The 27,162-nt window shown below is 58.6% G+C and overlaps 2 protein-coding genes across 6 annotated transcripts in view; one reads left to right on the top strand and one right to left on the bottom strand.

Annotated features, from left to right (window-relative positions):
• PTPN23 (protein tyrosine phosphatase non-receptor type 23) overlaps positions 1-11,069 on the top strand; it is a 38,900-nt gene extending 27,831 nt beyond the window's left edge. The window contains exons 3-25 of the mRNA XM_029242132.1: positions 2,280-2,407; positions 2,644-2,720; positions 3,341-3,390; positions 3,544-3,675; positions 3,918-3,998; positions 4,093-4,224; positions 4,309-4,356; positions 4,779-4,835; positions 4,963-5,021; positions 5,203-5,282; positions 5,397-5,511; positions 5,606-5,671; positions 6,053-6,198; positions 6,508-6,819; positions 6,900-7,054; positions 7,156-7,307; positions 7,395-7,574; positions 7,673-9,413; positions 9,490-9,674; positions 9,768-9,872; positions 9,948-10,086; positions 10,174-10,287; positions 10,368-11,069. Coding sequence (XP_029097965.1) covers positions 2,280-2,407; positions 2,644-2,720; positions 3,341-3,390; positions 3,544-3,675; positions 3,918-3,998; positions 4,093-4,224; positions 4,309-4,356; positions 4,779-4,835; positions 4,963-5,021; positions 5,203-5,282; positions 5,397-5,511; positions 5,606-5,671; positions 6,053-6,198; positions 6,508-6,819; positions 6,900-7,054; positions 7,156-7,307; positions 7,395-7,574; positions 7,673-9,413; positions 9,490-9,674; positions 9,768-9,872; positions 9,948-10,086; positions 10,174-10,287; positions 10,368-10,847 — 4,734 coding nt within the window. The 3' untranslated portion in view covers positions 10,848-11,069. The remainder of the gene's footprint in view (positions 1-2,279; positions 2,408-2,643; positions 2,721-3,340; positions 3,391-3,543; positions 3,676-3,917; positions 3,999-4,092; positions 4,225-4,308; positions 4,357-4,778; positions 4,836-4,962; positions 5,022-5,202; positions 5,283-5,396; positions 5,512-5,605; positions 5,672-6,052; positions 6,199-6,507; positions 6,820-6,899; positions 7,055-7,155; positions 7,308-7,394; positions 7,575-7,672; positions 9,414-9,489; positions 9,675-9,767; positions 9,873-9,947; positions 10,087-10,173; positions 10,288-10,367) is intronic.
• A 322-nt stretch (positions 11,070-11,391) lies between these two features.
• The window catches only part of SCAP (SREBF chaperone), an 88,361-nt gene continuing 72,590 nt past the window's right edge, over positions 11,392-27,162 (bottom strand). The window contains exons 3-22 of one of the 5 annotated variants that reach the window (XM_029242135.1): positions 25,093-25,250; positions 24,057-24,277; positions 23,766-23,871; positions 22,770-22,942; positions 22,264-22,390; positions 20,722-20,834; positions 19,609-19,703; positions 17,901-17,999; positions 17,521-17,739; positions 16,419-16,795; positions 15,691-15,879; positions 15,403-15,604; positions 15,199-15,314; positions 14,591-15,116; positions 14,427-14,512; positions 12,797-12,879; positions 12,524-12,690; positions 12,261-12,341; positions 11,865-12,071; positions 11,392-11,782 (exon numbers count right to left, since the gene is read on the bottom strand). In XM_029242135.1, the coding sequence (XP_029097968.1) occupies positions 11,537-11,782; positions 11,865-12,071; positions 12,261-12,341; positions 12,524-12,690; positions 12,797-12,879; positions 14,427-14,512; positions 14,591-15,116; positions 15,199-15,314; positions 15,403-15,604; positions 15,691-15,879; positions 16,419-16,795; positions 17,521-17,739; positions 17,901-17,999; positions 19,609-19,703; positions 20,722-20,834; positions 22,264-22,390; positions 22,770-22,942; positions 23,766-23,871; positions 24,057-24,277; positions 25,093-25,250 (3,591 nt within the window). In that variant the 3' untranslated portion in view covers positions 11,392-11,536. Of the gene's footprint in view, positions 11,783-11,864; positions 12,072-12,260; positions 12,342-12,523; positions 12,880-14,426; positions 15,117-15,198; positions 15,315-15,402; positions 15,605-15,690; positions 15,880-16,418; positions 16,796-17,520; positions 17,740-17,900; positions 18,000-19,608; positions 19,704-20,721; positions 20,835-22,263; positions 22,391-22,769; positions 22,943-23,765; positions 23,872-24,056; positions 24,278-25,092; positions 25,251-27,162 lie in introns of all 5 variants that reach the window. The other 4 variants (XM_029242136.1, XM_029242134.1, XM_029242133.1 and 1 more) reach the window with 4 other exon arrangements.

The following is a 27,162-nucleotide window of genomic DNA, read 5'->3' on the forward strand; positions in this document are numbered from 1 at the left end:
TTTATTTATTTTATATTGAATTTTTGGCTGAGTTGGGTCTTCGTTGCTGCGCGCTGGGTTTCTCTAGTTACGGTGAGCGGGGGCTACTCTTTGTTGCGGTGCGCGGGCTTCTCATTGCGGTGGCTTCTCTTGTTGCGGAGCGTGGGCTCTAGGCACGTGGGCTTCAGTAGTTGTGGCACGTGGGCTCAGTAGTTGTGGCTTGCGGGCTCTAGAGCGCACGCTCAGTAGATGTGGCACACGGGCTTAGTTGCTCCTCGGCATGTGGGATCTTCCCAGGCCAGGGCTCGAAACCGTGTCCCCTGCATTGGCAGGCGGATTCTTAACCACTGCGCCACCAGGGAAGCCCTGAAGTAATTCTTTAAGAAGACTTTTCAGTTACTCTGGAATAAATTTTTGGTTCTGTGATCACAGGGAATTAAACTGACAGAGGTGGTGAGGGGGTTGTTGGAGGGTGGGGGAGTGGGTGTGGTGTGGCGGCCGGGCTTGTTTTCAGACTCCCCTGTTCTGTTCTACTCCTACCACAAGCAGTTCCTCAGAGTGTGACAGGCCAGGGTGGGACAAGAAGCAGCTGCATTCTTGGTTGGATTAAAGGGTGCAGGTGAATCTCCATGACCTGGAGGGAGGGTTGCTTCCATTGTTTCCCAAAGATGGTTTTAGGAAGTACAAAGACAAACATTTAAAAACTTTTTTGTATATTCTTTAGTATTTTAAAAATGTATAGCTAGCACATCATACCTATTATTTTAGAGATGTTAACTGCTTAGGATGTGGCTCCACTTTAAAAAATGGAAAACGTTAAGTGCCATTTCATTATGGTGGAAGTATGATGGGGAGGGGAATGATAAGAATGACTATATGAGAAGCCTTGGCCTATGGGATAGGCCCCTCGAGGTGGCACCTCAGCAGTATGGCTGTGACACGCCTTATCCTTGCAGTGGGCATTGTAGAGGGCAGAGAGGGAGCTTAGCATTCCTGTTGAAAGAGGAGACTGAGGCCCAGAGGGGAGATGGTCCCCCAAGACACTGCTGGGAAGTGGTGTTGAGTGGACCAGTGCTAGACTCTTCCTCCCCTGATGTCCCACAGGGTATCCGCATCCCTTCTGAGCATCCCAGACAGAAGGCTCAGAGCCCAGCTCTGGAGTGTCTTGTCCTAGAGGGTTTTTTTTTTTTTTTTTGGTGGGGGGGACGGTGTGCTGAGCAGCATGCAGGATCTTAGTTCCCCCACCAGGGATCGAACCTGTGCCCCCAACCCCTGCATTGGGAGCGCGGAGTCTGAACCACTGCACCACCAGGGAAGTCCCCTAGAGGATTTCTTCTAGCTGGTGCCCAGCAGCTCTCTACTGGGCCCCTCGGCTGCTGGAACCCTGGTGTGGGGCTCTCTGGTCGCTCCAGCAGGTGGGGTTAGGGTATGCACAGCGATTCTAGCCCCTCCACTCTTTGTGCACCTGCTTCTTGGAGGGCAAACTGTCTCTTCTTCCGTTTGTTTGAGCAGAGGGTTCACTTTGTTTTGTTTTTTCCCCAAATGGGACTAGGTTTATTGCTTACTATAAAAATTGAAAATTGTTCATATAAAAGAATACATAAGCAATATAAAGAATCAAATATGTCTCTGTATGCATGTATAGGATAAGATAAATTACTTAAACCCTACTATCCAGGGATAATCACTTAACTGTCTAGATTTTTTTCTCTCTGTTTATATACCTAGTTGATATCAATTTCCATATGATTTTATAAAAATGAAATTATGTTGCTCATCTGTTACACGCTTTTTTCCCCCCAACAATAAATGTGTTATGGACGTCTTAACATATCAGTAGAGATCCTTGTCTTCAGTTTTCATGGCTGCAGAGTATTCTCTTTTGTGGGTAGCCTTGACGTAATTTATTTAATCCTCTTTAATGGAAGTTTTGGTGGCATCCAGTATTTGGCCCTGTTAATGTTGTGATAAATATCCTTGCATGCTCATCCAAGCATTTGCTTTTCTGGATTTCTTACTGTATATTTTTAGATACAGAGCTGTGGGTCAAACATTAAGTACATTTAAATTTTTAATGCATGTTTTAAACTGCCTCCTGGAAAAGTGGGAATGATTCAGTCCAACAGTCCTGGCTGGTAGGATGGTTGTTGAATGACTACAGGTAGCTGCGGGCTTTCTTTGGGTCCCTTAGACTTGCAGTCCCCCAGCCCCGATTATTTCCTGGGCATTTGTGGGTGGACAGCCCTGCCTGTCTTCTACTCCAAATGACAGGAGGCCTGCTTCTCCCATCCATCCCCCAGAATGCTGTTCGTGTTCCACGGGACTTTGAGGGCTGCAGTGTCCTCCGCAAGTACCTGGGCCAGCTCCACTACCTGCAGAGTCGGGTCCCCATGGGCTCAGGCCAGGAGGCCGCTGTTTCTGTCACCTGGTGAGAGCTGGCAGGGCTGGGGGGAGCCTGGAGGTTGCCTGGGACAGCCCAGGGGTGTCTGGGCAGTGGGGATGCCCCTCTTCCCCCGCCCCCCGCTTTCTTTTCCTTGCTACACAACATGGGGAGTGGCTTGGTGTGGTCTCCCCAGGCCTCCCTCCCATCCGACACTGCGCTGGGGGTGGCGGGTCGCTTCACCAGCTCCTTCACTCGAAATGACTGGGGTGGCCTGTCCACAGGACTGAGATCTTCTCAGGCAAGTCTGTGGCCCATGAAGACATCAAGTATGAGCAGGCCTGCATTCTCTACAACCTTGGTGAGCTACCTAACCCCTTCCCCATGGCCCTACCTCCCAGCCCTGCCCACCCCATCTCAGCTCAGCAGGAGGCCACAAGGGCAGTGGGCTGATGGAAGGAAGACACCTGGATTCTGACCCTCCCCCTGCCTTCCCACAGCTCCACTGGTGCCTCTCTTCTGGCCCACAGGGAGCCAGCCTGCTGGGGAGAGGCTCTACTAGGCTGGCTGCCACATGGTGTTGCTAGTGTGCTCCGGCCCAGAGGGGTGGCCTCTCTTTTCTGACTGGACAGATCCCGGCCCCCCTTGTGGCTTGGGTTGCTTCCAGCAGGAGGAGAACAAGGCTGGCGTAGACTGGCCTTGCCGTCAACCCTGATGGCTCAGCCTCAGCCTGGGGAGCCCCGAGTCCTGTGTAGGCAATCCCTGAGGCTCTGAGACTGGACTTGTAGGCTGAGGGCTGTGGATGGCAGGAGCCCCTTCCCTTCCACCCCATCCCTGCCTGGTGCAGAGCCAGAGACCGAGACCCCATTTACTCCAGCTTTGGTGTCCTTGGACCAACTGCCCCAGACCCCTGTTGTCCTGATCATGGGTGACACCAGCAGCCCCAGGCTAGCCCTGATCCCGTGTTCTGTGCCTCCCCAGGGGCGCTGCACTCCATGCTGGGGGCCATGGACAAGCGCATGTCTGAGGAGGTGAGGAGGGTAGGGGCAGTGGGTGGGTCGTAGGACAGAACCAGGGAGGGGTGCTGAGTGTTGTCAGCCTCCAGAGTGTGAATCCCGCCCCGTGGAGTGGACACCGGCAGCTCTGTGGCTCTGCTTCTGGCATCCTCCCCTGTTCTCTCCCAGGGCATGAAGGTCTCCTGCACTCACTTCCAGTGCGCAGCAGGTGCCTTTGCCTACCTGCGTGAGCACTTCCCTCACGCCTACAGCGTTGACATGAGCCGGCAGATCCTCACTCTCAATGTCAACCTCATGCTGGTGAGGAGACGCCCTTGTTGGGGCCGAGTTGAATCCAGGGCCGGGCACGGTTAGGGCTGGATCCTAGAGGTCCTGTGCACATGGCAGTGAGGGACAAGTAGAGGCCTGGGCTTTGATCTTTTGAGCCCCAGGTGGATCAGGAGCAGGGCTGTGCTGCTTGGAGTGCGGGAGGCTGGGCGGAGAGGGCATCCGTGTGGTCTGTGCCGGTGAGGAATGGAGTGCATCTCCATCTGCTCTTCCAGGGCCAGGCTCAGGAGTGCCTTCTGGAGAAGTCCATGTTGGACAACAGGAAGAGCTTTCTGGTGGCTCGCATCAGTGCACAGGTAGGGACAGGGATAGACGGTGGCCCACAAGGGACGGATGCCAGGCTTTTGGTTTACTCCCGATCCCCAACTATAGCCCTGTCCTGGCTTCTAGGTGGTGGATTACTACAAGGAGGCGTGCCGGGCCTTGGAGAACCCCGATACCGCCTCACTGCTGGGCCGGATCCAGAAGGACTGGAAGAAGCTGGTACAGATGAAGATCTACTACTTTGCGGCTGTGGCTCATGTGAGGGCACTGTGGCCACCAGGGCTGGGCTGGGCTGAGTTGCCGTAGCTCAGGAAGTAAGTAGTGACATCTCTTCTTTCCCAGCTGCACATGGGGAAGCAGGCTGAGGAGCAGCAGAAGTTTGGAGAGCGGGTGAGTGAGACGTGGCAAGGAGGGGACTCTGGACTGGTCCCAGCCTTGTTAGTCAGATCCTCGTGGGGACCCTTCTTCTGTCCCTCACCCCCACATCCCTGGCTGCCCCCCTCCCCCCCCACCGCTGTAGACCTGGTGTTCCTCATGTGTTGTCCCATCTGTGCAGCCTTCATCCCCAGGGGACGGAGGAGGCGCAGCAGGCTCCCCTCAGGGGATGGTTGGTGGGAGATGTAGGCTGTGGGGTGGAGCTGGAAGGTAGACGCTAAGCGTGGTGCTGTTGGCTGGGCTGGCGCGTGGCTACCTCCTCAGCTCCTTGTCTTCTGATGGGTCACCTGATGGCCAGACAGGCTCGGTGGGGGTTGGGGTGGCAGAAGGAGTAGGGTCCAAGCAGGGAAGGACGGACTGGTCTCTGTCCCCCGCAGGTCGCGTACTTCCAGAGTGCCCTGGACAAGCTCAATGAAGCCATCAAGCTGGCCAAGGTAAAGATGAGGAAGAGCCTGGCTGCCCCTCGGAGCCTGGGAAGACAAGGAGCAAGCCTGCTGGGGCTGAGGGGTGTCCTGGCACTGGCTGTGGTTGGCACTGAGCACCCCCATCCCTACCCTACAGGGCCAGCCTGACACTGTGCAAGACGCACTTCGCTTCACTATGGACGTCATTGGGGGAAAGTGAGTTTCTGGGGTTCGGGGTGGCCCTGGTTCCTTCTTGTTAGGAAGGGTCTTGGCCTTTTGCCTGCATCGTTGGGAGGAAGCCACCAGGGGCAGAGAGTAGTGGCCCATGTGGGAGGCTAGGTCCTGGATCCCTGCTGATCACTCAAGACTCCCCATTCCTCCTTCTCCTGACCCCCAGATACAATTCTGCCAAGAAGGACAATGATTTCATCTACCACGAGGCTGTCCCAGCACTGGACACCCTTCAGCCTGTAAAAGGTCTGAAGCTGAGGGGAGGCCGAGGATTGGGGTAGGGGATGAAGATGGGACAGAAGAGAGGCAGTCGAGGTTCGAGTGGGCCTAGTCTCCACGATTCTTCCTCACCCCTCCCAGGTGCCCCCTTGGTGAAGCCCTTACCAGTGAACCCCACAGACCCAGCTGTTACGGGCCCTGACATCTTCACCAAACTGGTACCCATGGCTGCCCATGAAGCCTCGTCGCTGTACAGGTGGGCAGGATAGGCAGGCCCTATTAGCCCAGGGTGGGTTGGAGTATCTCAGCAGACACGGGCTTCCAGCAAATTGCTGTCACTTCTCCTGCAGTGAGGAGAAGGCCAAGCTGCTTCGGGAGATGGTGGCCAAGATTGAGGACAAGAATGAGGTCCTGGAGTGAGTGCAGGGCTTGGGTGGGAGGCATGGAGGGTACACACCAGACCTCTGGGGGATCCCCAGTGCTGCCTGCGACAGGGAGAGGAGTAAATGAAAGGTCTGTTGGCACCAGCAGGCCTCCTGGCTGCGCCCTCCCTGCCCAGGGTCTTGTATGCTTTGTAAGTTGAGATTTGTAAGTTGAGAGTCACGCACCTTGAGAGGAGGATGTCCCACTGTTTTCAGCAGTGCCCTGGGCATGTTCTGTGGTGGCAGTTGGGATGCTGATTTGTTGTCTGCTAGGACCTCAGACCTTGCTTCAGTGGTGGGAGCTTGCCCTAGTGGGCTTCTTGTGTAGCTGAGGGGTTGAGCCAGCACCCACCTGGTCCTGTTGCCCCTCAACAGCCAGTTCATGGATTCAATGCAGCTGGATCCTGAGACAGTGGACAACCTTGATGCCTACAGCCACATCCCACCTCAGCTCATGGAGAAGTGTGCGGCTCTCAGCGTCCGGCCCGACACTGTCAGGAACCTCGTCCAGTCCATGCAAGGTGAGTGAGGAGGAGAAGCAAGCAGGTGGAGGGCGGGAACGTGGGAGTCATCTGCTGCGGCCTTCTCTGTGTCCCTTGTTGACCGAGGATAGAGGTTTTCACCTCTCCCAGCACCTGTCAGAGCTCCCGCTGCACACTTCAGTGAACTACCGCACCCTGTGTGCCCTCTGTCTGCCCTGCTCAGCCAGCACTGGGCTGCACACAAGCCTGACTGAGGGGGCGGTTCTGTCGCCTGGGGGATGGGCCAGATTGGATGCCTGGTCTGCCTGCCACAGGAGCTGACCCCGCCTCCTCTAAACATGCCCCCAGTGCTGTCAGGTGTGTTCACGGATGTGGAGGCCTCCCTGAAGGACATCAGGGATCTGCTGGAGGAGGATGAGCTGCTAGAGCAGAAGATGCAGGAGGCAGTGAGCCAGGCAGGGGCCAGCACGGCTGTCTCCAAGGCCGAGCTGGCAGAGGTGAGGCGAGAATGGGCCAAGTACATGGAGGTCCATGAGAAGGCCTCCTTCACCAACAGCGAGCTGCACCGTGCCATGAATCTGCATGTTGGCAACCTGCGCCTGCTCAGTGGGCCTCTGGACCAGGTCCGGGCTGCCCTGCCCACGCCAGCCCTCACCCCAGGTGAGCCCCCTTCCTGTCCCCATGGAGAGAGGCTTGGCGCTGGGGTTTTCTCTGGCCTCACTGACCACTGCCGCTCCCAGAGGACAAGGCAGTGCTGCAGAACCTGAAGCGCATCCTGGCCAAGGTGCAGGAGATGCGGGACCAGCGTGTGTCGCTGGAGCAGCAGCTGCGTGAGCTTATCCAGAAGGATGACATCACGGCGTCACTGGTTACCACAGACCACTCAGAGATAAAGGTGGGGCTGGGTGAGCAGTATGCAGGGGCTGACTCTAGGCTCCACCCTTAGGTGGTGAGGCCCTGAGTGTCTGTCCTCCACGCCCCAACACACTCCCTTAGAAGCTGTTTGAGGAGCAGCTGAAGAAGTATGATCAGCTGAGGGTGTACCTGGAGCAGAACCTGGCCGCCCAGGACAACATTCTCCGGGCACTGACAGAGGCCAACGTGCAGTACGCATCTGTGCGGCGGGTGCTCAGTGAACTGGACCAAAAGTCAGTGTCTGGCCCTGTGCCTCTACCCAGTCCTGCCCAGAGCTGGGCTCCAGTTACTCACCTCCTGCCCGCCCTTCTGCCCGCCAGGTGGAACTCCACGCTGCAGACCCTGGTGGCCTCCTATGAAGCCTATGAGGACCTGATGAAGAAGTCCCAGGAGGGCAAGGACTTCTATGCAGACCTGGAGAGCAAGGTGGCTGCTCTCCTCGAACGGGCACAGTCCACCTGCCAGGCCCGCGAGGCAGCCCGCCAGCAGCTCCTGGACAGGTGAGTGTGGCCCCGGGGCTGGGGTGCGGCTGCAGCCGAGACCGAGGTCGGGCTGAGGGGATGGTGTGGCTCCGCTTCTTCCCTACCTCGTCCTACAGGGAGCTGAAGAAGAAGCCGCCGCCACGGCCCACGGCCCCAAAGCCGCTGCTGCCCCGCAGGGAGGAGGGCGAGGCAGTGGAGGCCGGGGACCTGCCTGAGGAGCTGCGCAGCCTGCCCCCCGACACCTTCCTGGGGGCCGCTGCCCCACTCCACTTCCCCCCCGGCCCCTTCCCCAGCTCTGCAGGCCCAGGACCCCACTATCTCTCAGGCGCCTTACCGCCTGGTACCTACTCGGGCCCCACCCAGATGTTGCAGCCCAGGGCCCCCCAGGCCCTAGGGCACCCTGTGGTGGCCATGGCACCTGGACCTGCTCTTTACACAGCCGGGGCCTACACACCAGAGCTGGGCCTCGTGCCGCGATCCTCGCCGCAGCATGGCATGGTGAGCAGTCCCTATGGGGGGGTGGGGCCCGGGCCCACCCCACCAGCTGCAGGCCTGCCCTCAGCCCCACCTCCCCAGTTCTCGGGCCCTGAGTTGGCCGTGGGGATTCGGCCAGCCACCACCACAGTAGATAGCGTCCAGGCCCCCATCTCCAGCCACACGGCACCACGGCCAAACCCTGCCCCTGCTCCTCCCCGGCCCCGCTTTCCGGGGCCGCCCCCCCAGCCACTGCCCGTGCCCTACACCTACCCGATGGGGGCCAAGCCACCGCTCGCAGCTCCCCCAGCCCAGCACCACTTTTCTCCTGGGATGCCCACAGGTTTTTCAGCTCCGAGGACTGGGCCCCAGCCTCATCCCACACGAGCAGTGTTTGGGCCCCAGCCTCCCCAGCAGCCCCTTCCACTCCAGCATCCGCACCTCTTCCCACCCCAGCCTTCAGGACTGGTACCCCCACAGACCCCCTATCCCTTTGCCCCTCAGCCTGGTGTCCTGGGGCAGCCACCGCCCACCCTGCATACCCAGCTCTACCCAGGCCCCTCTCAGGACCCTCTGCCCCCCCACTCAGGGGTGCTGCCTTTCCCCAGCCCTGGGCCCCCTCAGCCTCCCCATCCCACCCTGGCATATGGTCCTGCCCCTTCCCCCAGGCCCCTGGGCCCCCAGGCCCCCGCACTCTCCATTCGAGGCCCTCCGCCTGCCAGCCAGCCCGCCCCCACTCCCCACCTGGTGCCTTCACCTGCCCCATCACCGGGGCCCGGCCCCGTCCCTCCTCGGCCCCCTGCAGCAGAGCCAGCCGTGTGTCTGCGCCGAGGCGCTGCGAGTGCAGATCTGCTCTCCTCCAGCCCTGAGAGTCAGCATGGAGGCGCTCAGCCTCCTGGGGGTGGGCAGCCCCTGCTGCAGCCTACTAAGGTGGATGCGGCTGAGGGCCGGCGGCCACAGGCCCTGCGGCTGATCGAGCAGGACCCCTATGAGCACCCGGAGAGGCTGCAGCAGTTGCAGCAGGAGCTGGAGGCCTTTCGGGGCCAGCTGGGCGATGCAGGGGCTCTGGACGCTATCTGGCGGGAGCTACAAGACGCACAGGAGCATGATGCCCGTGGCCGTTCCATCGCCATCGCCCGCTGCTACTCGCTGAAGAACCGGCACCAGGATGTCATGCCCTACGACAGCAACCGTGTGGTGCTGCGCTCGGGCAAGGACGACTACATCAATGCCAGCCGCGTGGAGGGGCTCTCACCGTACTGCCCACCTTTGGTGGCCACCCAGGCCCCCCTGCCTGGCACAGCTGCCGACTTCTGGCTCATGGTGCATGAGCAGAAAGTGTCAGTCATTGTCATGCTCGTGTCCGAGGCCGAGGTGGAAAAGGTGAGAGGGAGAGGTTGGGTGGGTGCCCAGCAGGGAAACTGGAAAACCAGCCCTAACTGCCCTGTTTGTCCTTCAGCAAAAGGTGGCTCGCTACTTCCCTACTGAGAGGGGCCAGCCCATGGTGCACGGTGCCCTGAGCTTGGCCCTGAGCAGTGTTCGCACCACCGAGACCCACGTGGAGCGGGTGCTGAGCCTGCAGTTCCGGGACCAGAGCCTCAAGCGCTCGCTCGTGCACCTCCACTTCCCCACATGGCCAGAGTTGTGCGTCTGCTGCCCTGGGCGGTGGTTGGGGGGCTGGGAGGGTGGTGCAGCCTTGGAGCAGGTCTGACTCAGAGACGCCACCCCACCCTGCAGAGGCCTGCCGGACAGCCCCAGCAACCTGCTGCACTTCATCCAGGAGGTGCACGCTCATTACCTGCATCAGCGCCCCCTGCACACGCCTGTCGTCGTCCACTGCAGGTAGGTGTGGGTAGCTCCCGAGCGGCCCTCCGCTGGGGGCTCCTGGACTGGCCTCACAGCCCCTTCCTGCCGCAGCTCCGGGGTGGGCCGCACAGGAGCCTTCGCGCTGCTCTACGCGGCTGTGCAGGAGGTGGAGGCTGGAAGTGGGATCCCTGAGCTGCCTCAGCTGGTGCGGCGCATGCGGCAGCAGAGGAAACACATGCTGCAGGAGAAGGTGAGGGCCCAGGCGGGAGCTGGGATGGGCCCTCCATCCTGGGGGACGGGCCCTGCCCGGCTGACCAGGCCCAATGCGCCCCTGCAGCTGCATCTCAGGTTCTGCCATGAGGCGGTGGTGAAACACGTGGAGCAGGTCCTGCAGCGCCACGGCATGCCCCTTCCATGCAAGCCCTCGGCTGGCACCAGTGTCACCCAGAAGGTGAGGGAGGGAGCCCCTGGGGGCTGCTGGGACTGACACTGCCTCGTGGACTCCATCTTCACCCACTCTTGTCTCCTCAGAATCACCTTCCTCAGGACTCCCAGGACCTGGTTCTCGGTGGGGACGTGCCCATCAGCTCCATCCAGGCCACTATCGCCAAGCTCAGCATCCGGCCTCCCGGGGGCTTGGATTTCCCGGCTGCCGGCCTGCCAGGCCCTGTAGAGCCCCCAGGCCTGCCGCCACCCAGCCTCCCAGAGTCCACCCAGCTCCCATCCTCCTCCCCACCCCCTCTCTCTTCACCCCTGCCTGAGGCCCCTCCGCCTGAGGAGGAGCAGCCGGTACCTGAGGTCCCCAGCCTGGGGCCCCCCTCCTCCTCCCTGGAGCTGCTGGCCTCCCTAACTCCTGAGGCCTTCTCTCTGGACAGCTCCTTGAGGGGAAAGCAGCGGATGAGCAAGCAGAACTTTCTGCAGGCCCATAACGGGCAGGGTCTGCGGGCTGCCCGGCCCACTGATGACCCCCTCAGCCTTCTGGATCCACTCTGGACACTCAACAAGACCTGAACAGGGTTTGCCTGCCTTGCACTACGTTGTCTCCCATGCCAGTCTGCCCCTCTTGAGGTGGGGCCTAGTCTTACTCCCATTCCTGCTGCCTTCAGCCCTGCCTGGCCCAGCCCACAGCTCTACAGGGTAGAGATGCATCACGGGTCTTGGGTCAGGTTCTGCTCCTTTGTGGGACCTGACATTTTCAGCTCTTTGCTGTTGAATAAACAAACCTGTTCTGTGGCCAGTGTGTCTGCTCAGCGCTGCTCCCCAGGAGGTGGGGGGCTGGGCCCCAGCAGCACCACCTTTAGCGAGTGTGGAGGTGGAGGGGGTCACCTTGGTTTCCACACCTCTGAAGTGGTTAGGCAAGATGGCCTCTAGAGCTGGCTTGCTAAACTTCCCCAGCCTGTAAACTCTTCCTCTGACCTGTATGGCTTCTGGCAGGAGCTGCTGTGAGCTGAGAAAGGTCTAACCAACTGCTGCACTTTAGGCACCGGGAGGTGTAAATGATGCCAGAGCTCATCCAGGGGAAGACGCAAGTGGCTCACAAAGCCCCTGGCTGATGTGATTTTTTAAAAAAAGTTTAATATTACAGTCATGAGACAGGACAGTTCAGAGGCAGCTTCCCAAAGATTCAGCTCTTTCCCCAGTCCAGGTCCAGCACATTGCCCCACAGAGCACCCCAGCCAGACGGGCAGGGAGGCCCACCCTCAGTCCAGCTTCTCCAGCACAGAGGGCACGTATACTAGGCTGAGCTCGCTGCCAAAGTTGCAGACAATGGCAGCATTGTCCAGCACCAGGATCTGGCGGGCCGGCTGGGCCTCACTGTTCTTCCCCAGGTAGACTGTCTGTAACAGGTCCCCGTAGTTTAGGTCCCAAAAGGAAACACAGCCCTGGCCGCCGGTCACCAGCAGGTTGTCTGAGATGACACCCAAGCTTGCACCACAGCCCAGGTCCTGGAGGCAAGGACAGGACAGGCTCGGTGTCTTGAATCCTTCCCTAAAATACCGAGAATCCCGTGGCCCCCAACATGCCTACCTGCTGAATGGAGTAGAGCCTGATGCCTGTGCTGCGGTCCCAGATGCTGATGAGGTCATCTAGGCCACTACTGATGACACAGGAGGTGGTACAGGTAAGGGAGGTGACATCCCCACGGTGAGCGAACATGTGGCTGACCCGGCTGCCAGTCAGCACATCCCACAGGCAGATGGCCCCATCTTGTCCTCCACTGGCCAGCACCATGGTCTAAGGGAACAGGCACAGGAGAGCTGGTCACTGTGGTGAAACACCTCTGTCCACAAGGGTGGCTTAGTGCCCTGGTGGGTGGGAGCCCTCACTCTGCTTCACAGAGGCCCTTGGGGACCAGCTCCCAGGAGTCAGAAACAAGGGCTATGGGCCTGGCTTGGTACCCCGCACCCCACCCACGGCCCTCACCTGGTCAATGTACACAGTCGTGATGGCCCCTGAGTGGCCTTGCAGGGTGAAGAGGCAGCATGAGTCCTCCAGACGGTACACCTGGGGCAGGAACAGGTAGCAGATTCTGGTCTCTCTGGGATTTTTCCAAATCACACTTTGGCCAGGAATTCCCTTCCACAGTTCATCCAGGACACCTCCAGCCACTGCCTGACTGACCCCATGTGCTCCCCACCCCCTGTGCTGGGCCACCCCAGTGCCCAAGAGATGGTGCCAACACTTACTCTCAGTGTGTGGTCCTGGCTCCCAGTCACGAGGCGCCCGGCAGCTGCCTTCAGGGCTGTGATGGGCTTCTGGTGTGCACAGGGCACCGTGTGGGTCAGGTGACAAGCCACTGCATCACTGCTGCTGTACATAGGGGATGTGGGGGAACCGCCCCGCCCCGGGGCCCCTGGGGATAACAGGCCAAGTGAGGGATCTCCGAGAAGACACCCTGCAGGCAGCCCCTCTGCTCCACCCACCAGGTGCAGGCACCAGCCCAGCCCAGGTCCCCTGACCTCGGAACTGCAGGGGGCTGAGGGCAGTGTGAGTCTCCAAGGAGAAGAAATCAAGAGAACCGTTGAGCCGGGCAGCCACAATCCTGGAAGAGAAGAGCGGCTGTCAGGTGGCTCTCCCTCAGAGCCCCCAGCTTTGGGGCTGAGCACCGCGGGCCCTTGACAGGCCCGTCCCACTGGCTCTGGGAACAGTGGAGCCATGAGGGACTGTGGCCAAGAGGGAAGCACAGGTGCTGGGGACTAGGTTGCAACTCCAATTATTAACCTCTGTGCCTCAGAGTCTTCATCTGTGAAATGGGAACAACTGTACCCACCTCACAGCGTGGTCATGAGGAGTAAATGAGCTAGTGTGTGTAAAGTGGTACCTGGGGAACATCATGTAAGATTGGAAATTAAAAACAAACAAGGGGTATGGGCAGTCCCCCTCCACAGCCTGGAGCTAAAGGAAAGGCTTCGGGGAGGAGAAATAGGACGTAAGGTGGGGCCTATGTTTTAGAGCCACAGAAGGTGTTGCTGTCTCCATCACAGAAAAGCAGCTTCGACCCAAGCACCACCTGCTCCATTTCCTTTTTCCACAAAGAAATAAAGATTATTCTCCACTGCCCCTGATTCCTAGGCACAGGATGATGGGCGGAGATGGAGACATTTGCCCTGTGGCCCCAAAGCTTTGAAGTGAGTGGGGTTCAAAATCTTACTCCAGCAAAGGGCAAGGCACACCTTCACCTCTGCCCATAATCTGAATGATCTATGGCAGAGATGGGGAAGGCACAGCACAGGGGTGGAGGGAGAGACCATGGAACTTTGGGGGTTGAGCTGAGACATGTGGGCTTTCCCTAAAATTCAAAAAAAAAAAAACAAAAAAAACACAAAACAGCAGGGGAGAATTTCCAAGCGTGGAGAACCCAGTGAACTTGGCCAGACTGCAGGGTAGGATGTTAGCTAAATAAGGCCTGAGCAAGAAGCCTGGCAATGGCAGGAATGACAGCAGCAGCCAACAGAAACTGAGAGGTAAGAGCAAATGAGGCTCCAGCTTTAGCTTAGACGGTGGGGCCACAAACGGTCAGGGACCCTGCAAGGAAGAGCCAGCATGGGTCAGGCAGGTGAAGCGTTCAGCAAAGGCACCTAGTCATGGGTGAGGCCCAGGTTTCTCAGCCCAGAGGTGGAAGCTCAAGCCTGAGAAGCCAGGAATCCTCCTCTCCCAGGGAGTGTGTGATCGAGCCCCGGGAACACCCAGCCAACAGCCGTGCTGAGGAGGGAGGCGAGGACAGTGTCCAGCATCAAAGAGGAAGAAAAGACGGTTCTTCTGAAAATGCATTTTTCTGGAACTGAAAACCCAGGATACCTAGAAAGGTCAGTATTGACAGGCTACCTAGAGCAACTTTGACTTCAGAAGGGTGAGGAGAACTGCTCACTCTCCATGTGCCAGGCCCTATTCTAAGTGCTTCCTACCTGTTAACTCTTGGAGCTGTCACCCTCCCACTGAGGTGGACTACCTGCTGTTCACAGGTGTGGGGCTTGGCACCGAGTAGGGAAGTCAAGTCACACACCAGTGAAGGGGAAGCAGGGCTCAAGCCTCACTGTGCTGGGCTGGGCTGTCTAGGGTTGAGGCAGGCGTCCTAGCCAGCACTCGCACCTTTTGTCCAGGAAGACGAGGGCCGTGATGCCCGAGGAGACCTCCTCGCTGCTGCAGCGCAGAGTGCCCTCGATGGCGTCCCACACCTGCAGGCCCAGAGGCTGTGAGCACCTGCGAGCTAGGAGGGCCCACAAACCCCCTGCACAGACGTCCCCTCTGCCCACCTCCAGCCGGCCACTGCTCCGCCCCACCACGATGAGGCTGCCTTGCAGCTCCAGGCTCCAGATGGAGCCATCTGCGCTGGGGGCCCAGGCGAGGGAAGGGGAGCCCTTCTCGGGAGGAAAGCACCCCTCGTCCTCAGGGGCCTGGGGCAGCGTGGGCCCGGGCGAGGGTGGGCGCAGGGCTGGTGTGTGGACGGGAGCCATTCCCTCCTCCTGGTACAGTCGCTGCACCAGGTGGCTGAAGTCATAGCCTGGGGAGGCCTGAGCACGGCGGCAGCCCGCCCGGTACCGGGGCTCGGGCTGAGCGGGCTCTAGGAGCTGTGGCTGCGCTGAGAAGTTGGTGTCGATCAAGCAGGTGAGGTCCGGCTGGTCCCCGAAGAGGGAAGTTGGCGGAGGGCCCCGGGGACGATGCCGTAGTGGAGGACTGTCCCCAGGCTCCTCTGGGCCACCCTTCCCACCGTCCGACAGCCGTTCCCAGCTCTCCTGAGCCTCCAACACGCTGCCAACACCACTGTCCTGGCGCTGCCTGCTGGGGGGTGGGGAGGGTGGGGTGAGGACAGTGGGGCACAGATGCAGGGCAGGGCATGGGTGGGAGGTGGGGGGGTACCTACCCCGGGTGTGGGATGCGAGTGAGGCAGTCTCCAGTCTGCGCGTCCCACACACACACGTGGCCTGCCAGGCAACAGCTCACCAGCAGCATCCCGTCACTGGCCAGACACTCGATGTCCTGCGGGAGCACAGCATGGACATGGGCACGGGCGCTGGTGTCTGCACGGCCCAGGCCTCAGGCGCCCCCAGCTCCCGCCCGCGCTCACCATGAGGTGCCCGCGCAGCACCAGGGGCACAATCTCTGTCTCGGGTGGCGCGTAGCCGTAGTCATCGCAGGGCAGCTCCCCACGCCGCCGCCGCCCGGGCCCCGAGCCGGGTTGCCCGTAGTTGCGAGGGCAGAGCACGCGGTATAGGCAGAGCAGCAGCAGCACGAGGACGATGCCCGAGGCCAAGCCGAGTGCTGCCACCCTGCGCCGGGCGGAGCCTGGTGAGGCGTGCCCCATCCTCCCCCCACCCCGTCCCTGCCAGCTGCCCCCCTCCCTCGTGGGCCTTACTTGTACAGGGTGATGTCTCTGTGCGCCTGCGCCGTGCCTGGCCCCTTGGGGCCGGCCTCCCAGAGCCCACCCTGCCCAGGCCGCGGCGGGGGCCAGGCACTGCGGCCGTCCTGAGGGTGCCGCCCCTCCAGGGCCTCCCTCGGGTTCAGGCGGAGCGTGACTGGGATGACAGGCAGCAGGCTGATGTACCTGGGGCCGGGCAGCGGGCAGCCTCAGCAGAGATGCCCTCGGAAGGGACCCCCCCCCCTCCTGCTGCCCCAGTCCCCCTCTCTGCTCTTCACACGGGACTCAGCTCAACCTGCCAGGCTCCAAGAACACCCTCTCAGGACAGTCTTCCCAGCATGGGCTGGGGCAGCAGAGGTAACGTCCCTCCCCAGCTCAGCTCTGGCACCCCAACCTTGCTCTGTCACAGAAACCAGCAGCCAAGCCATCACTGCCATGTCTGTCACCCATTCTGACTCAGAGTGGGTGGAAGTGAGTGAGGTGGATCTCATTCTGGCCAAGTGGCTGACAGCAACCTATGACTCCCCAGAGCAGGGCCCCGGGCTGCTCTTAGGTTGTGGATGCTTGGAGCCCTGGCTCCTACTTCACAACCTTAGGGGTGTTTATTTGAAAGGAAATGCAGAATTCAAACCAGAGGGTCTCCCTCCTAAAGGGAAGGGATGCTCTGGGGACAGTGAGCTGACATCACCAGGTGGGGAGGTGGAACCTGGCACAGCCCAACTCACCTCTTGGCCAGCGTGATGTTGTAGTAGCTGAAGAGCGTTGGCCAGTGGCGGAAGGACAACTTCCTCCAAAGTTCCTCATCCTCAGTCCCCCAGGTTACCTCTGGGGCTGGGCTATCATGGATGCCCTCAGCTGGAACCCCAGGCTCGGGCAGCTCCCCTGGCAATGTCTGGTTCTCGGGTAACTTAGAGGCACCAGGTGGGAAGATGGAGAAGGCGGGGTCCGGGTGGCTGGCAGGCAGCACACCACTAGGCACAGGCATGGAAGCCAGGGCGCCCTCGCCCAGAGGGCTCTGCTCTGTCACCTGGGCAGTGAGGTATGTGCGCAGCCCTGCTGGGTCTGTGTACACCAGGATGCCAATCCAGACAACGGTGCCAGCCTGCAGTGGGGCATCGGGTGCTCAGCAGGACCTCTGGGAGGAACGGACAGCCCCAACCTGTCCTACCCTCCTGCCTTCCCAAGTCCTCCCACTATGACTGAGGACCAACTGCCCCCCAGAGGGACCTAGTTCCCTTTCCATGGTCGGGGTTTGGGACTCCTGGCCTGGAAACAGAGGTGCACCCTTAGGTTTGTTACAGAACTTTCCCATCTCCAAACCCCATCTCAGCTTGGGCCAGAAAGCTGCTACCTTTCCCATGGTCAGCACGGCCAGAGGGACCAGCTGCATGACCTGCTCCACGGACACCAAGGGTCCTAGTCCTCAGAGGGCCTGAGCCTTGCTGCCGTCTCACTTCAACTCCTTAGGAGAGGCCCACTGACCAGAGGCCAGCCCTACTCCTTCTCCCCTCTGCCCAGCCCAGCATTTTCTGATGCCTGCACAGTGAACCCTGACTCAGGCAACCATGGTGGCTCCATCCCAGAGCACCCCGTCCTGGGTCACCCTGGGGAGACGACTCCTCTCCCTGACAACCTCGGCTACCTCTCCAAAGATAGGCTTATCACCCCAAAAATCACCAGGGTCTGGGCAGGAGGGCAGAGTGGGTGGCTTCCCAAAGCCAGGCTTCAAGAGGCCATGAAGGCCTGAGGGGCACCCCCCACCTCCAAGGCAAATGCAAAATGCAAGAGGGACTTGAGCGCTGGCCCTCGGGCAGGGGTGGCAGGTACCATGATGAGGCGCTGTGCCAGGCGGGTTCGGGCCAGGAAGTAGACGACACGCAGCCTCTTGGGGAGCCGCAGGTTTCGGAAGGAGGATGGTTGCAGTGTGATGGTGTGGGGTGTGGACGGCCGCACAGCCAGCTGCCGCTCGAAGCGTGCTGGCCGCCCCGCCGGCTTAGCTGGGGGCAGGCAGGCCTCAGGAGGCAGCCGCTTGTTCAGGTCCGCTAGCTGTTGGGGGTGCAGTGGTCAGGGCCCAAAGCTGCTGTCCAGAGGCTGTCCGCAGGGGGCTGCTGCCTTGCCCGAGGCCTGCCCCTCTCTCACCCAGAGATCCCCTGAGCACAGCCAGGGATGCGGAGGAGGTGGGTGGGCAGGGCTCAGCCCAGTCCTACCTCCATCCGGCGAATGTCAATGGACAGGACAGTGGTGAAAAACAACATCTGAAGGAAGAAGTCAGACACCAGGCCCACGACGGCAAAAAGACAGAACTCCTGGAATTAAGCAGATGAGGGGACACCATGACCTCACGGCCCAGCACCCAGAGAACCAGTTCCGTGCCTGCAGGCACCTCGGAACCTGTAGGGCAGTTTCAGGCAAGGCACAGCAGAGAGAAAGGAAAGAGATGCTGGTAGTTCTGAAATCTGGGAGCGGCCAAGGAGGATAATGCAGCAGCTCCCTCCCTCCCCACAAGGGGGCAGCAGAGACCTCCCCCCAACCCCCACACCTTTACCCAGAGAAGGCTGATGCCCAAACTTGGAGGTGAGGTGCCTTGACCCAACTTGGAAAGTTCTTTTTTTTTTGCTGTACGCGGGCCTCTCACTGCTGTGGCCCCTCCCGCCGCGGAGCACAGCCTCCGGACGCGCAGGGTCTGTGTACGCCACAGCCGCTCCACGTCATGTGGGGTCTTCCCGGACCGGGGCACGAACCCGTGTCCCCTGCATCGGCAGGCGGACTCTCAACCACTGCGCCACCAGGGAAGCCCCAACTTGGAAAGTTCTGAGCCCCACCAGCCTGCTACCCAAAAAGACCTCCCTGACTGAGCCCCTGGCCCTGCTCACGTGCCATGGACCAACACCTACCTAGAGCCCAGGCCTGGCCTGGTTTGGGGGCTCTCAGAAATATTCCTGGCCAGTGACCACACTGGACCAATGAAAGGAAGGGAAGAGCTCAGGGGGGAATTAATTCTGCCCTGAAACTGAAAAGGGGTGGTCTCTCTGCTCCCCAAGCCCTGTGGATAGATGGAATTTTCTCAGATTTAAGTTTTTCTCCCCTGCCCTTGTTGCGACCTCTGGCACATCACCATGGCTTCTACTCAAATGTGGGGTAAGACGAAGGATGGAGCACATGATGGCACCGTGGTCATGTCAGCTCTAATGTCCCAAGACTGCCCACATCCTGCAGATGCCCTCTGGCAGGGGTGGGAGCCTGAGGCCCCTGTGGCCTCAGCTCATCCCCAGACCTCAGCAGGCCTGCACGCTGTGGGGGAAGGACAGGGAGGGGATGGCTCTTCACTCCCTTCACACAACTTGTCCTGGAACCGGCAGCAACAGTCTGGGCTTCTGACTCAGTGTGGGTTCACCCCCACCTCTGCTCACAGCCTCACAGCTGGGCCAGGGCTCTGGGCAATGTCCGGTGGCCCTCCCAGGGTGCGGGCCATGTGTTCAGAGGCTGCAGGGGTGGGTCAGGGCTCGGGTCAGGAAAGGCAGGAAGGGCCTGGTTCAGGGGCCCCAGCGTGTTCTGAGAACTGGGAAACGAGGTCTGACTGGACTGCACAGTGGGCAGCCAGCCTCTGCTGCACCCACCAAGCCCCCTCCTGCCACTTGGGTGAATGAGAGACAGGCAGCGAGGGGCAAGGACAGGGTCAAAGGCAGAGGCTGCCAGGCTGGGAGCTCAATCCCATGGCCCATCCTCGGCTCACTGAGTGCTCCTCCTGAACCAGCTATGCCAGGACCACCCTGTGCACGGTGACAGCCATCTTGCCAGCAGAGGGCCCACCTCATAGGTGAGGGTGGCAGTGTAGTGGGGGTGTGCCCCGCACAGCTGGGGAAACAGCAGCTGGCTCCATGCTCACCTAAGCTACAGCCCTGGAGGGGGCCTTACCTGGATGGCAGGCACAAGGGTAAAGTAGCCAATGAGAATGATGCCCAGCTCTGTGGCCATGTTCTTCATGATGGACCAGCTCTCATTGCTTAGGCCTGCAGAGGATGACAACAGGACCATGGGGCCAGCACGTGACCGCTGTCCGCTACGTGTCTGCACACAACCACATGGGGAGCCTTCTAAGGCAGCCATTCCACCAAAGCGCCCCAACCCTCAGGACCCTGCCAGTGCCCGGGCTCCAAGGTGCTGCTGTCACAGCTGCTGCAGGGAAGGAGGGTTTGGAGGGTCCAGGGGAGAGCTACAACCATCAGAGGAAGGGAGAAGCAGGGTGTGAGTTGAGCAAACCCAAGAGGAGAGCCAAGTGACCCCAAAGCTGGCACATCCAGCCTCACATGCTGTCCTCGTTGGGTGTGCATGGTCTGTCTGCACGTGGGAGAATGGCTCGAGAGACAGAGGAGGTCGCTGTGTGCTACCTCAGCCCCTCCCTGGGCCCCAGACTATCACACAGTCTCATGTTTAAAGCTGAGCGCCTAGTGGACAGCAGCCATTTCCCCTAGTCTCCTCAGAACCCTACATCTAGTGCAGAGCCTGGCCTCTCACAGAAGCTCACAGAGGTCTGCTGTTTGAACAGCCTGCCCCCAGCCCTGCTCCCACAGATAGGGGGTGAGGAGGACGAGGAGGTGCAAGAGCTCAGACCTCCAGGCTCTTTTCTCGCTTTCGCCAGAACCCCAGATCCCCAGCTCCTGCCACGGAGGCCACAGGGGGCTTTCCTGACAGCTGTGGAGGCAGCGTCTCTGAGGTGACCAGCTTCGGGGGCCTGGGCCTCATGTGATGGAGTGAGGCAGGAGGAGAAAAGACCAGGTGCCAGCCTGACGAAGGGTCAAACATATGAGCCCCGCAGCAGAGTCTGGTTTACTTTCTGACTGACACATGAACCAGGACGAAGCACGGCCTGGTGACTCCACGGTTCCTCAGGGCTCATGCTAACAAGCTGCCATGTGACGCTGGAGGCCACAGCAAGGGAGGCTCCTGGGCTCCCTGTTTCCTCAGCCGGAAGAGGTAGCACAGCCCCCCTCCCCTGCCCTAGTGCACCCCGCACTCCCCACCTGTTACCTTGGGCGATGCGCAGCTTCACCTCGAGGTCCACTGGGGTGGAGACCACTGACTTGGTGAGCACCAACACGTTCTCGAGCCCAATGACCACCACAAGGTAGGGGAAAATTTCACTGGGGACAGAGAGGGAGAGGGTGAGCAGAGCGCTGAGGAGGGCCCCCGACACACAGCTGGTTCTCAATGGGTTTGGGTCCCGGGGGGCTGTGGGGTTGGCACCCTACAGTGGGGGCTGCTGAGCGACTCGCACAGCACAAGACTGACCCCCGTCCCAGGAGGGCCTCTGTCTGCACGGCTCTCAGCTTTCAGGCAGGCTTCGAAGCCGTGCGGGGAGAGAGCGACCACCCCCATCTCCATCCATCCAGCACGGCGGAGAGAGGCCCCTGGGCTGCCCAGCTGCCAGAGCACAGCTCTCGGGGCCTCCCCACACCAGACTTCCACATTGGCCAGAGACCACCCAGCCAAGTCATCAGGACTAAATGGAAGGGGGATGAGACCAGCCTAACGCCCTACTCGCCTCTGTGGAGAAGCTGTGTTTGGAGACGAGCAATTGTTTCTAAAGAAAATTCTCCTAGCTCTCTGAGACCAGGGGCTCCCACTACCAGTAACGGTCTATGAGGGTAGTCTAGGCACAAAGAACACCAGCCGAGGCAAACCTCACTGGGGTCTCCACTGTAGAGCAGTGGAAGTGGGGGGCTCTGAGGGCAGAGCAGACAGCTCTGGCGGGAGGGGGTGTTTAGCACCATCACCTTTAGGAAAGGAAGCAGTTCTGTGAGCAAGGAAGGTAACAGAAAACACAAAATCGCTGTTCCTGAGACCAGTCTGACAAGCCAAGGCAGGGCACAGGCCAACTGGCAGTACTAACGGACAGGCAGGTGGGGCCCAGCAGAGCTGAGGAGACTGAAGCCCGAGGACACACCCAGGGAAGGGTTTTCAGACCACGTTTCAGAGAGAAATGGCAGGGAAAGCAAACCGTGGAAAGGCGACAAATTAGAATGTGTTTATGTCCTATGTCTTTTAAAAAGCTCACTCTAACGTTACCTATTTTATTAGGCATTTAAATGTTTTAATAGTAAGAAAGGAAGAAATGTACCTTCTCTGTCACACCCATCTATGGCTTAAGCCATTAAGAAGCAATTTGCACGTGTATACATAATATACAAATACACATACAAATCCATATACCCTATACACACACACAATACATACCCATATATATATATATGCATAAACACACACATATGCATATATATCTACCCCATATACACACACAGAAATATACACATGAACATACATACATACACACACATAACTATATATGTATTATATGTAAATATAGATATACTTTGTATATACATATGTATGAACACAAATCAGATAACTTAAAAGAGGAAAAAAATGTACCTCTTAAATGCCAAAATAACCATGTGAGAATACGGGGTAACAGCAAGTGTCCAGTGCAGGGCAGGCCAAGTGCCCAGAGGTGCAAGGTCCTCCAGCCTGCGGTCCCACCCTGCCACCCAGTGGAGCCTGCTCGGGACCTACCCGCCGTTGAGGGTGGGCGTCAGGCCGAAGAGTGTGCAGAGCCCCACCGACATGAGCAGCGAGCTAAGCACTGTGACCACGGCGGCCAGAGCCAGCCCCCACTTGGACTTGACCATGTCGATCTTACCTGGAGGGCAGAGAGGGTACATCAGGATAGCATCTCCCCAGAGCCTGGCACACACAGGCCCTTCTAAACTGAGCTCCTGACAGTTGAGGAAGGGAAGGCCCCGGTTTGACCAAAGAAGGTGTACACTTCCCAGTTGCAAGGGCATAGTGTGTCCTTTGGGAACCCTTACCCAAGATGGGACTTTTCTTGAGAAGTAAGAGGAGCCCTGGACCCACCCGAGCCCCTGAGACTCTGTGGGGGTGGTGAAGCCCCAGTTTTTGTAACCACCAAGCACGTTCTACATCTCTGCCTGGGCCACCTGCACAGGCAGGGAAGGGGGTGATCTGGAAATGCCCGTATTAGCTCAGACAAAGCCCCAGCCTCCTTGCCGTGGACCTACGCGTGGAGAAGTAGATGTACGCAAACAAGATGATGTAGGTGGTCACAAGGGGGATGAGCTCAGCGATGCCAATCTCCTCCTTGAAGTGCACGTGGACCAGGCTCTCTGCCCGAAGGCTGCAGTTGGGGCTGGGGTGCAGGAGCATCAGGCGGGCCCGCAGGCTGCCCAGAAACCTGGTCATGGAGTGGGGTCGGGTAGATGGACTGTACCTCTTGGTCCAGGGGACAAAGACAATCCCTGAAAGGAAGGTCTGTCGGGGCTTCCCTCCTCCCCCTGTGTTGGAGGGAGCTTCTCTGTAGTGTCTAACCTTCCCTCCAGTCTCCAGGGTGGGGTGGTGGGGGGTTGGAAGAATTAAAACGTTGGCAAAGGTGTCTCAGGACCTCCCCCTCAGCACCCCATTCCCAACCGATCACCCCACTCCGACTGCCAAAGGCCCAGAACAGCCAATCAGCAGCATCCTATGGGCCCTTGCTGGGAGCTAACTGCAGCAGTCTGCTGGGAAGGTTCTGAGGTCACATGGGGCTCAGTAGTAACCAGCTGGGGACCCCTACCCTAGGCTCAAGAGAGACCACTGGAGGCACCAGGACACTGAATGTGCCAGCCCTGCCTTCGTCCCTATTCTTTTTTTTTTTTTGGCCATGCAGTGCAGAATGCAGGATCTTAGTTCCCCGACCAGGGATCAAACCCATGCCACCCCCGCCCCTGGAATTGGGAGTGTGGAGTCTTAACCACTGGACCACCAGGGAAGTCCCAGCGTCCCTTATTCTTTTTTTTTTTTTTCTGTCACCCCTTATTCTTAACCAGCTGTCAGGTCATCCCACTCAAGTGTCAGCAGACAGCACCCTTCAGCCTAAGGGATATCAACATTTCTACAGGAGGCCTGAGAACTCCAAGTTCCCAGGGGGCATTCTGGACACTCTAACCGGAACAAGTACTAGTCAAAGCCTCCTGTCACTCCACAGCCCCATCAGGAGCCCTGAGCGTTGATGGCCTTACTTGGCATCATAGTGCTGGAAGACCAGGGTGATGGTATACGAGACCAGCCTCTTCCTGGTGTAAAGGCTCACTCCGCTGTACTTTCCAGGGACACCGAACAGCAAGTCTGCAGACAGAACGCAGCAGGTGCTGACAAAGGAATGGCAGCTACTGTAGAGACACCAGGACCCCTCTCCACCCCCATCTTTGGAAACTAGGGGTAACCCCTGATCTGCCAGAGCAGCCATCAAAGAGGACGTGGTGACCAACAGGCCCTCTGGCGGGTTCTCAAGGAACCTGCCCTGGGGGTACCTTTGAGCGTGGCCGAGGTCTGCAGGGTTTTAGGTTCGTGCTGATGGATGGTTCCGATGATGTCAGGATCAGCATGGAAGTGTTCCCGGTCATTCTGCCAGAAGTTCCCAGGGGACAGCAGCAGGCATCCGTGCTCGGGTAGGAGGTTCCGGAGCTTCCTGAGGCCTGGCAGCAGGTCGGTCACCTGCAGGCATACCTCCTCCAGGCTCCTGGTCCCGGAGCTGTGTGGGAGACAGGACGAGGCACCTGCTGTGTCTGCTAGCACAGGTAGGCCCACTGCACTTACGAGGTCTCCTCCGTCATCAGGCTCCCAGATGCCTGGTATATCAAAGAGCCTGAGGACCAGGGCAGCAGGGGAAGTTCTTCCAGGTGGTCAACAACCAAACCATGTGGCTGTCTGACCTTCAAAGTGCATGTGGACCCCAAAAGCCCATCACCTCCAAGGAGAGGCAAGATCTGGGAGTGTGCACAGCCCCACTCACTAGAATACCTTGGCCAGTTCAGCAGGCAGAGGGGATAGGGTGAAAATCAAGGGCTTTGTCTTGTTCACCAAAATGCCTGTCAAAGCCCTCAGCTAACCAAAACCCAGCAGTGAGGCAGCTTACAAAGACAGCACACTCCAGAGAATCACTGGTGGGTGGGGATTTCAGAAGTGTACCCCCAGGGACAGCTTGCTTCTTGTCAGCATGGCCACCACCATGAGATTCACATCTCACAACCCCCAGGCAGTGGCCCTCTGGGTCACGAGTCAAACAGACATCAGCTTGTCACAGGGTTGGCCCAGGGGATACCTAGTCTGTCTGAGACCTGGCAACGAAGCTCAGGGCTCTACCTGTGCCATCTGCACAGGTCCAAGGGGAACACAGCCACAGTGGACCCACAAGCATGCTGAGAAAAGCAAAGCGAGCCCACCCACCTCTTTCTCACTTGTTCACCTTCCACAGAGCTGGCTGGCTCAATGGACTTACACTGAGGGCTGCTCCCTCCCTTCAATACAGAGCTGGATCAGGGAGGTTGTGGTCCCAGGGAGGGATACCTGTCTCTCAGCACATGGTTCCGGATCTCCTCCACCAGCTGGAATGCCCGGGAAAGAGGTGAGCGGAACACATCTACTGCCAGGAGGTTCTTGTGCCAGGGAGATACTGAAGACTTCACAAATATCTGCTGGATATAAGCCACCGGGGCACCCACGTACTGCAGAAGACATGGGGGAGGGTTAGAAAGGTCAGCTCAGCGCAAGAGGGAGAAACATGGCCCGTACTCAGGAAGGATTTACTGAGCACCTACTACGGGCAAAGCAATGCGGGGCCAACAGGACAGGCCTTCAAAAATGAAGATGTCCAAAGGGACTTCTTACCACTTAATGGACCACTTTCCTACACATTTTCCAATAGAATAGGGGTTGCCAAACTATGGCCACAGGCCATAAATTGAGCCTGGCACCTGTTTTTCTAAATAAAGTTTTCCTGGAACACAGCCATACCCACCCCATTCTGCACTGTTCCGCTTTCATGCAACAATGAGAAGTGAGTGTTCACGACAGATGGCATGACCCACAAAACCTAAACAAAACCTGTACTCTCTAGCCCTTGATGCAAAATGCCTGCTGACCCTGCAATAGGCCATAAGATCCCCAAAGGGTGTAGCCTATCTTGCTGATCCTGGTTTGGCCACTTGCAGGTCACTGGTTTTTGAAGCTCAACAGACCCAGTTCTAAATCTCTACTCTCCAACTGTATGGCCTTGGAAATGTTTTTGACTTCTCTGGATTTTAACTTCCTCAGTGAAAGGGAGATAATGACATTCACCCTGCAGCATCACTATGATCTGCGCACAAGCACACGCACGCGCGCACACACACACACACACACACACACACACATAAACAGCGCATGCAGAGACTTAAGTGCCGATGGAAACACTAACAATAACAGATGTGGCACATCGTCTCACTGACCCCCAAAACAGTCCTATGAGAAGCAAAGTGACTCTCTAGGGTTTCAGGACTCAAGAAGGATGGTGTGAGGATGCAAACCCAGGTCTCCTCGTTGAACACCACACTTTTCTCACTAGAACCTGCCATCTATCCTTAAAGAGCTAATATGCACTTAAGTGACAAAAGTGACACACATGTAATAGGCAAGGAATGACTTCCAGCGACGGATGTGTCAAGGAGCACCCCCAAAACAAGGTACTGGACTAGCTGCAGCAGAGTTATGGCCGGAGAGGAGCTGACTGGAGGCACGAGGTGGGGAAGGGTTGGTGGAAGAGGGGCAGTGAGGGCCTCTGAGGAGCAGCCTGGACAGCATAGAGGAGTCCTGGCAGGTAATAACGGAACTTACAGCAAAAATGAGAGGTGGCCAGGATGACACCTGACTGAGCTGTCTGGATTTTAACCAGTTGACAAACAAAAGCTCCTGACTATCTCTGAGAGGGAGGGGCAACCTGACAAAGCAGTGCTCTGGAGACCCCCCTAAAGTTAGGCTGTCATCCACCCAGAGACAGGGATGGTGTGCCCACAGGCATGAGGCACTGTGAAGAGCAGGCTGGAGGAGCCGGGCCTGGCCGAGGGACGAGGGGACTGTCCTGAAGCCCGTGCTGCAATCAGGAACTCTGAAGGGCAGGTGTGTAGATGAAAGGAAGGCCATCTAGCCACTCAGTGATGCCATACTCCAGGCTATGGCACGAGCAAGGGTTAAGATGCTGATCACACACAGCAAGTTAACATCTCCTGGGCCCCTGAGCACAAAGGAACAACCCCAGGTATCCATCTGAGCCTTTGTGAAGTGTGTATTTATGAAAGGCTCTGGGGAGAGAAGTGCTCACCCACTTAGTCTTCTGCAGCAGACTCAGCCCACTAGAAGCTGCCAGGAGGTAGAGAGGTACCTAGACAGAACTGACTGCCACAGGTCCTGACCCAAACATCAGCTCATCAACTCAACACACTACACAGGCCTGAGTGTGGACGGAGCTGCCCAGAGACCCACAGCTCTACAAGGAGAGCGATACCCAGGGGATCATCCTCAAACTCTGTGAAGGACACATCACATCACCCAGGTAGAGCTGGCACCGTGAGGCCTCCAGATCCAGGTCTGTTCCCACTGTGC

Source organism: Monodon monoceros, unplaced genomic scaffold (assembly GCF_005190385.1).
Source record: "Monodon monoceros isolate NGI ecotype Baffin Bay Population unplaced genomic scaffold, NGI_Narwhal_1 Super_Scaffold_3, whole genome shotgun sequence".
Classification (NCBI taxonomy): Eukaryota; Metazoa; Chordata; class Mammalia; order Artiodactyla; family Monodontidae; genus Monodon; species Monodon monoceros.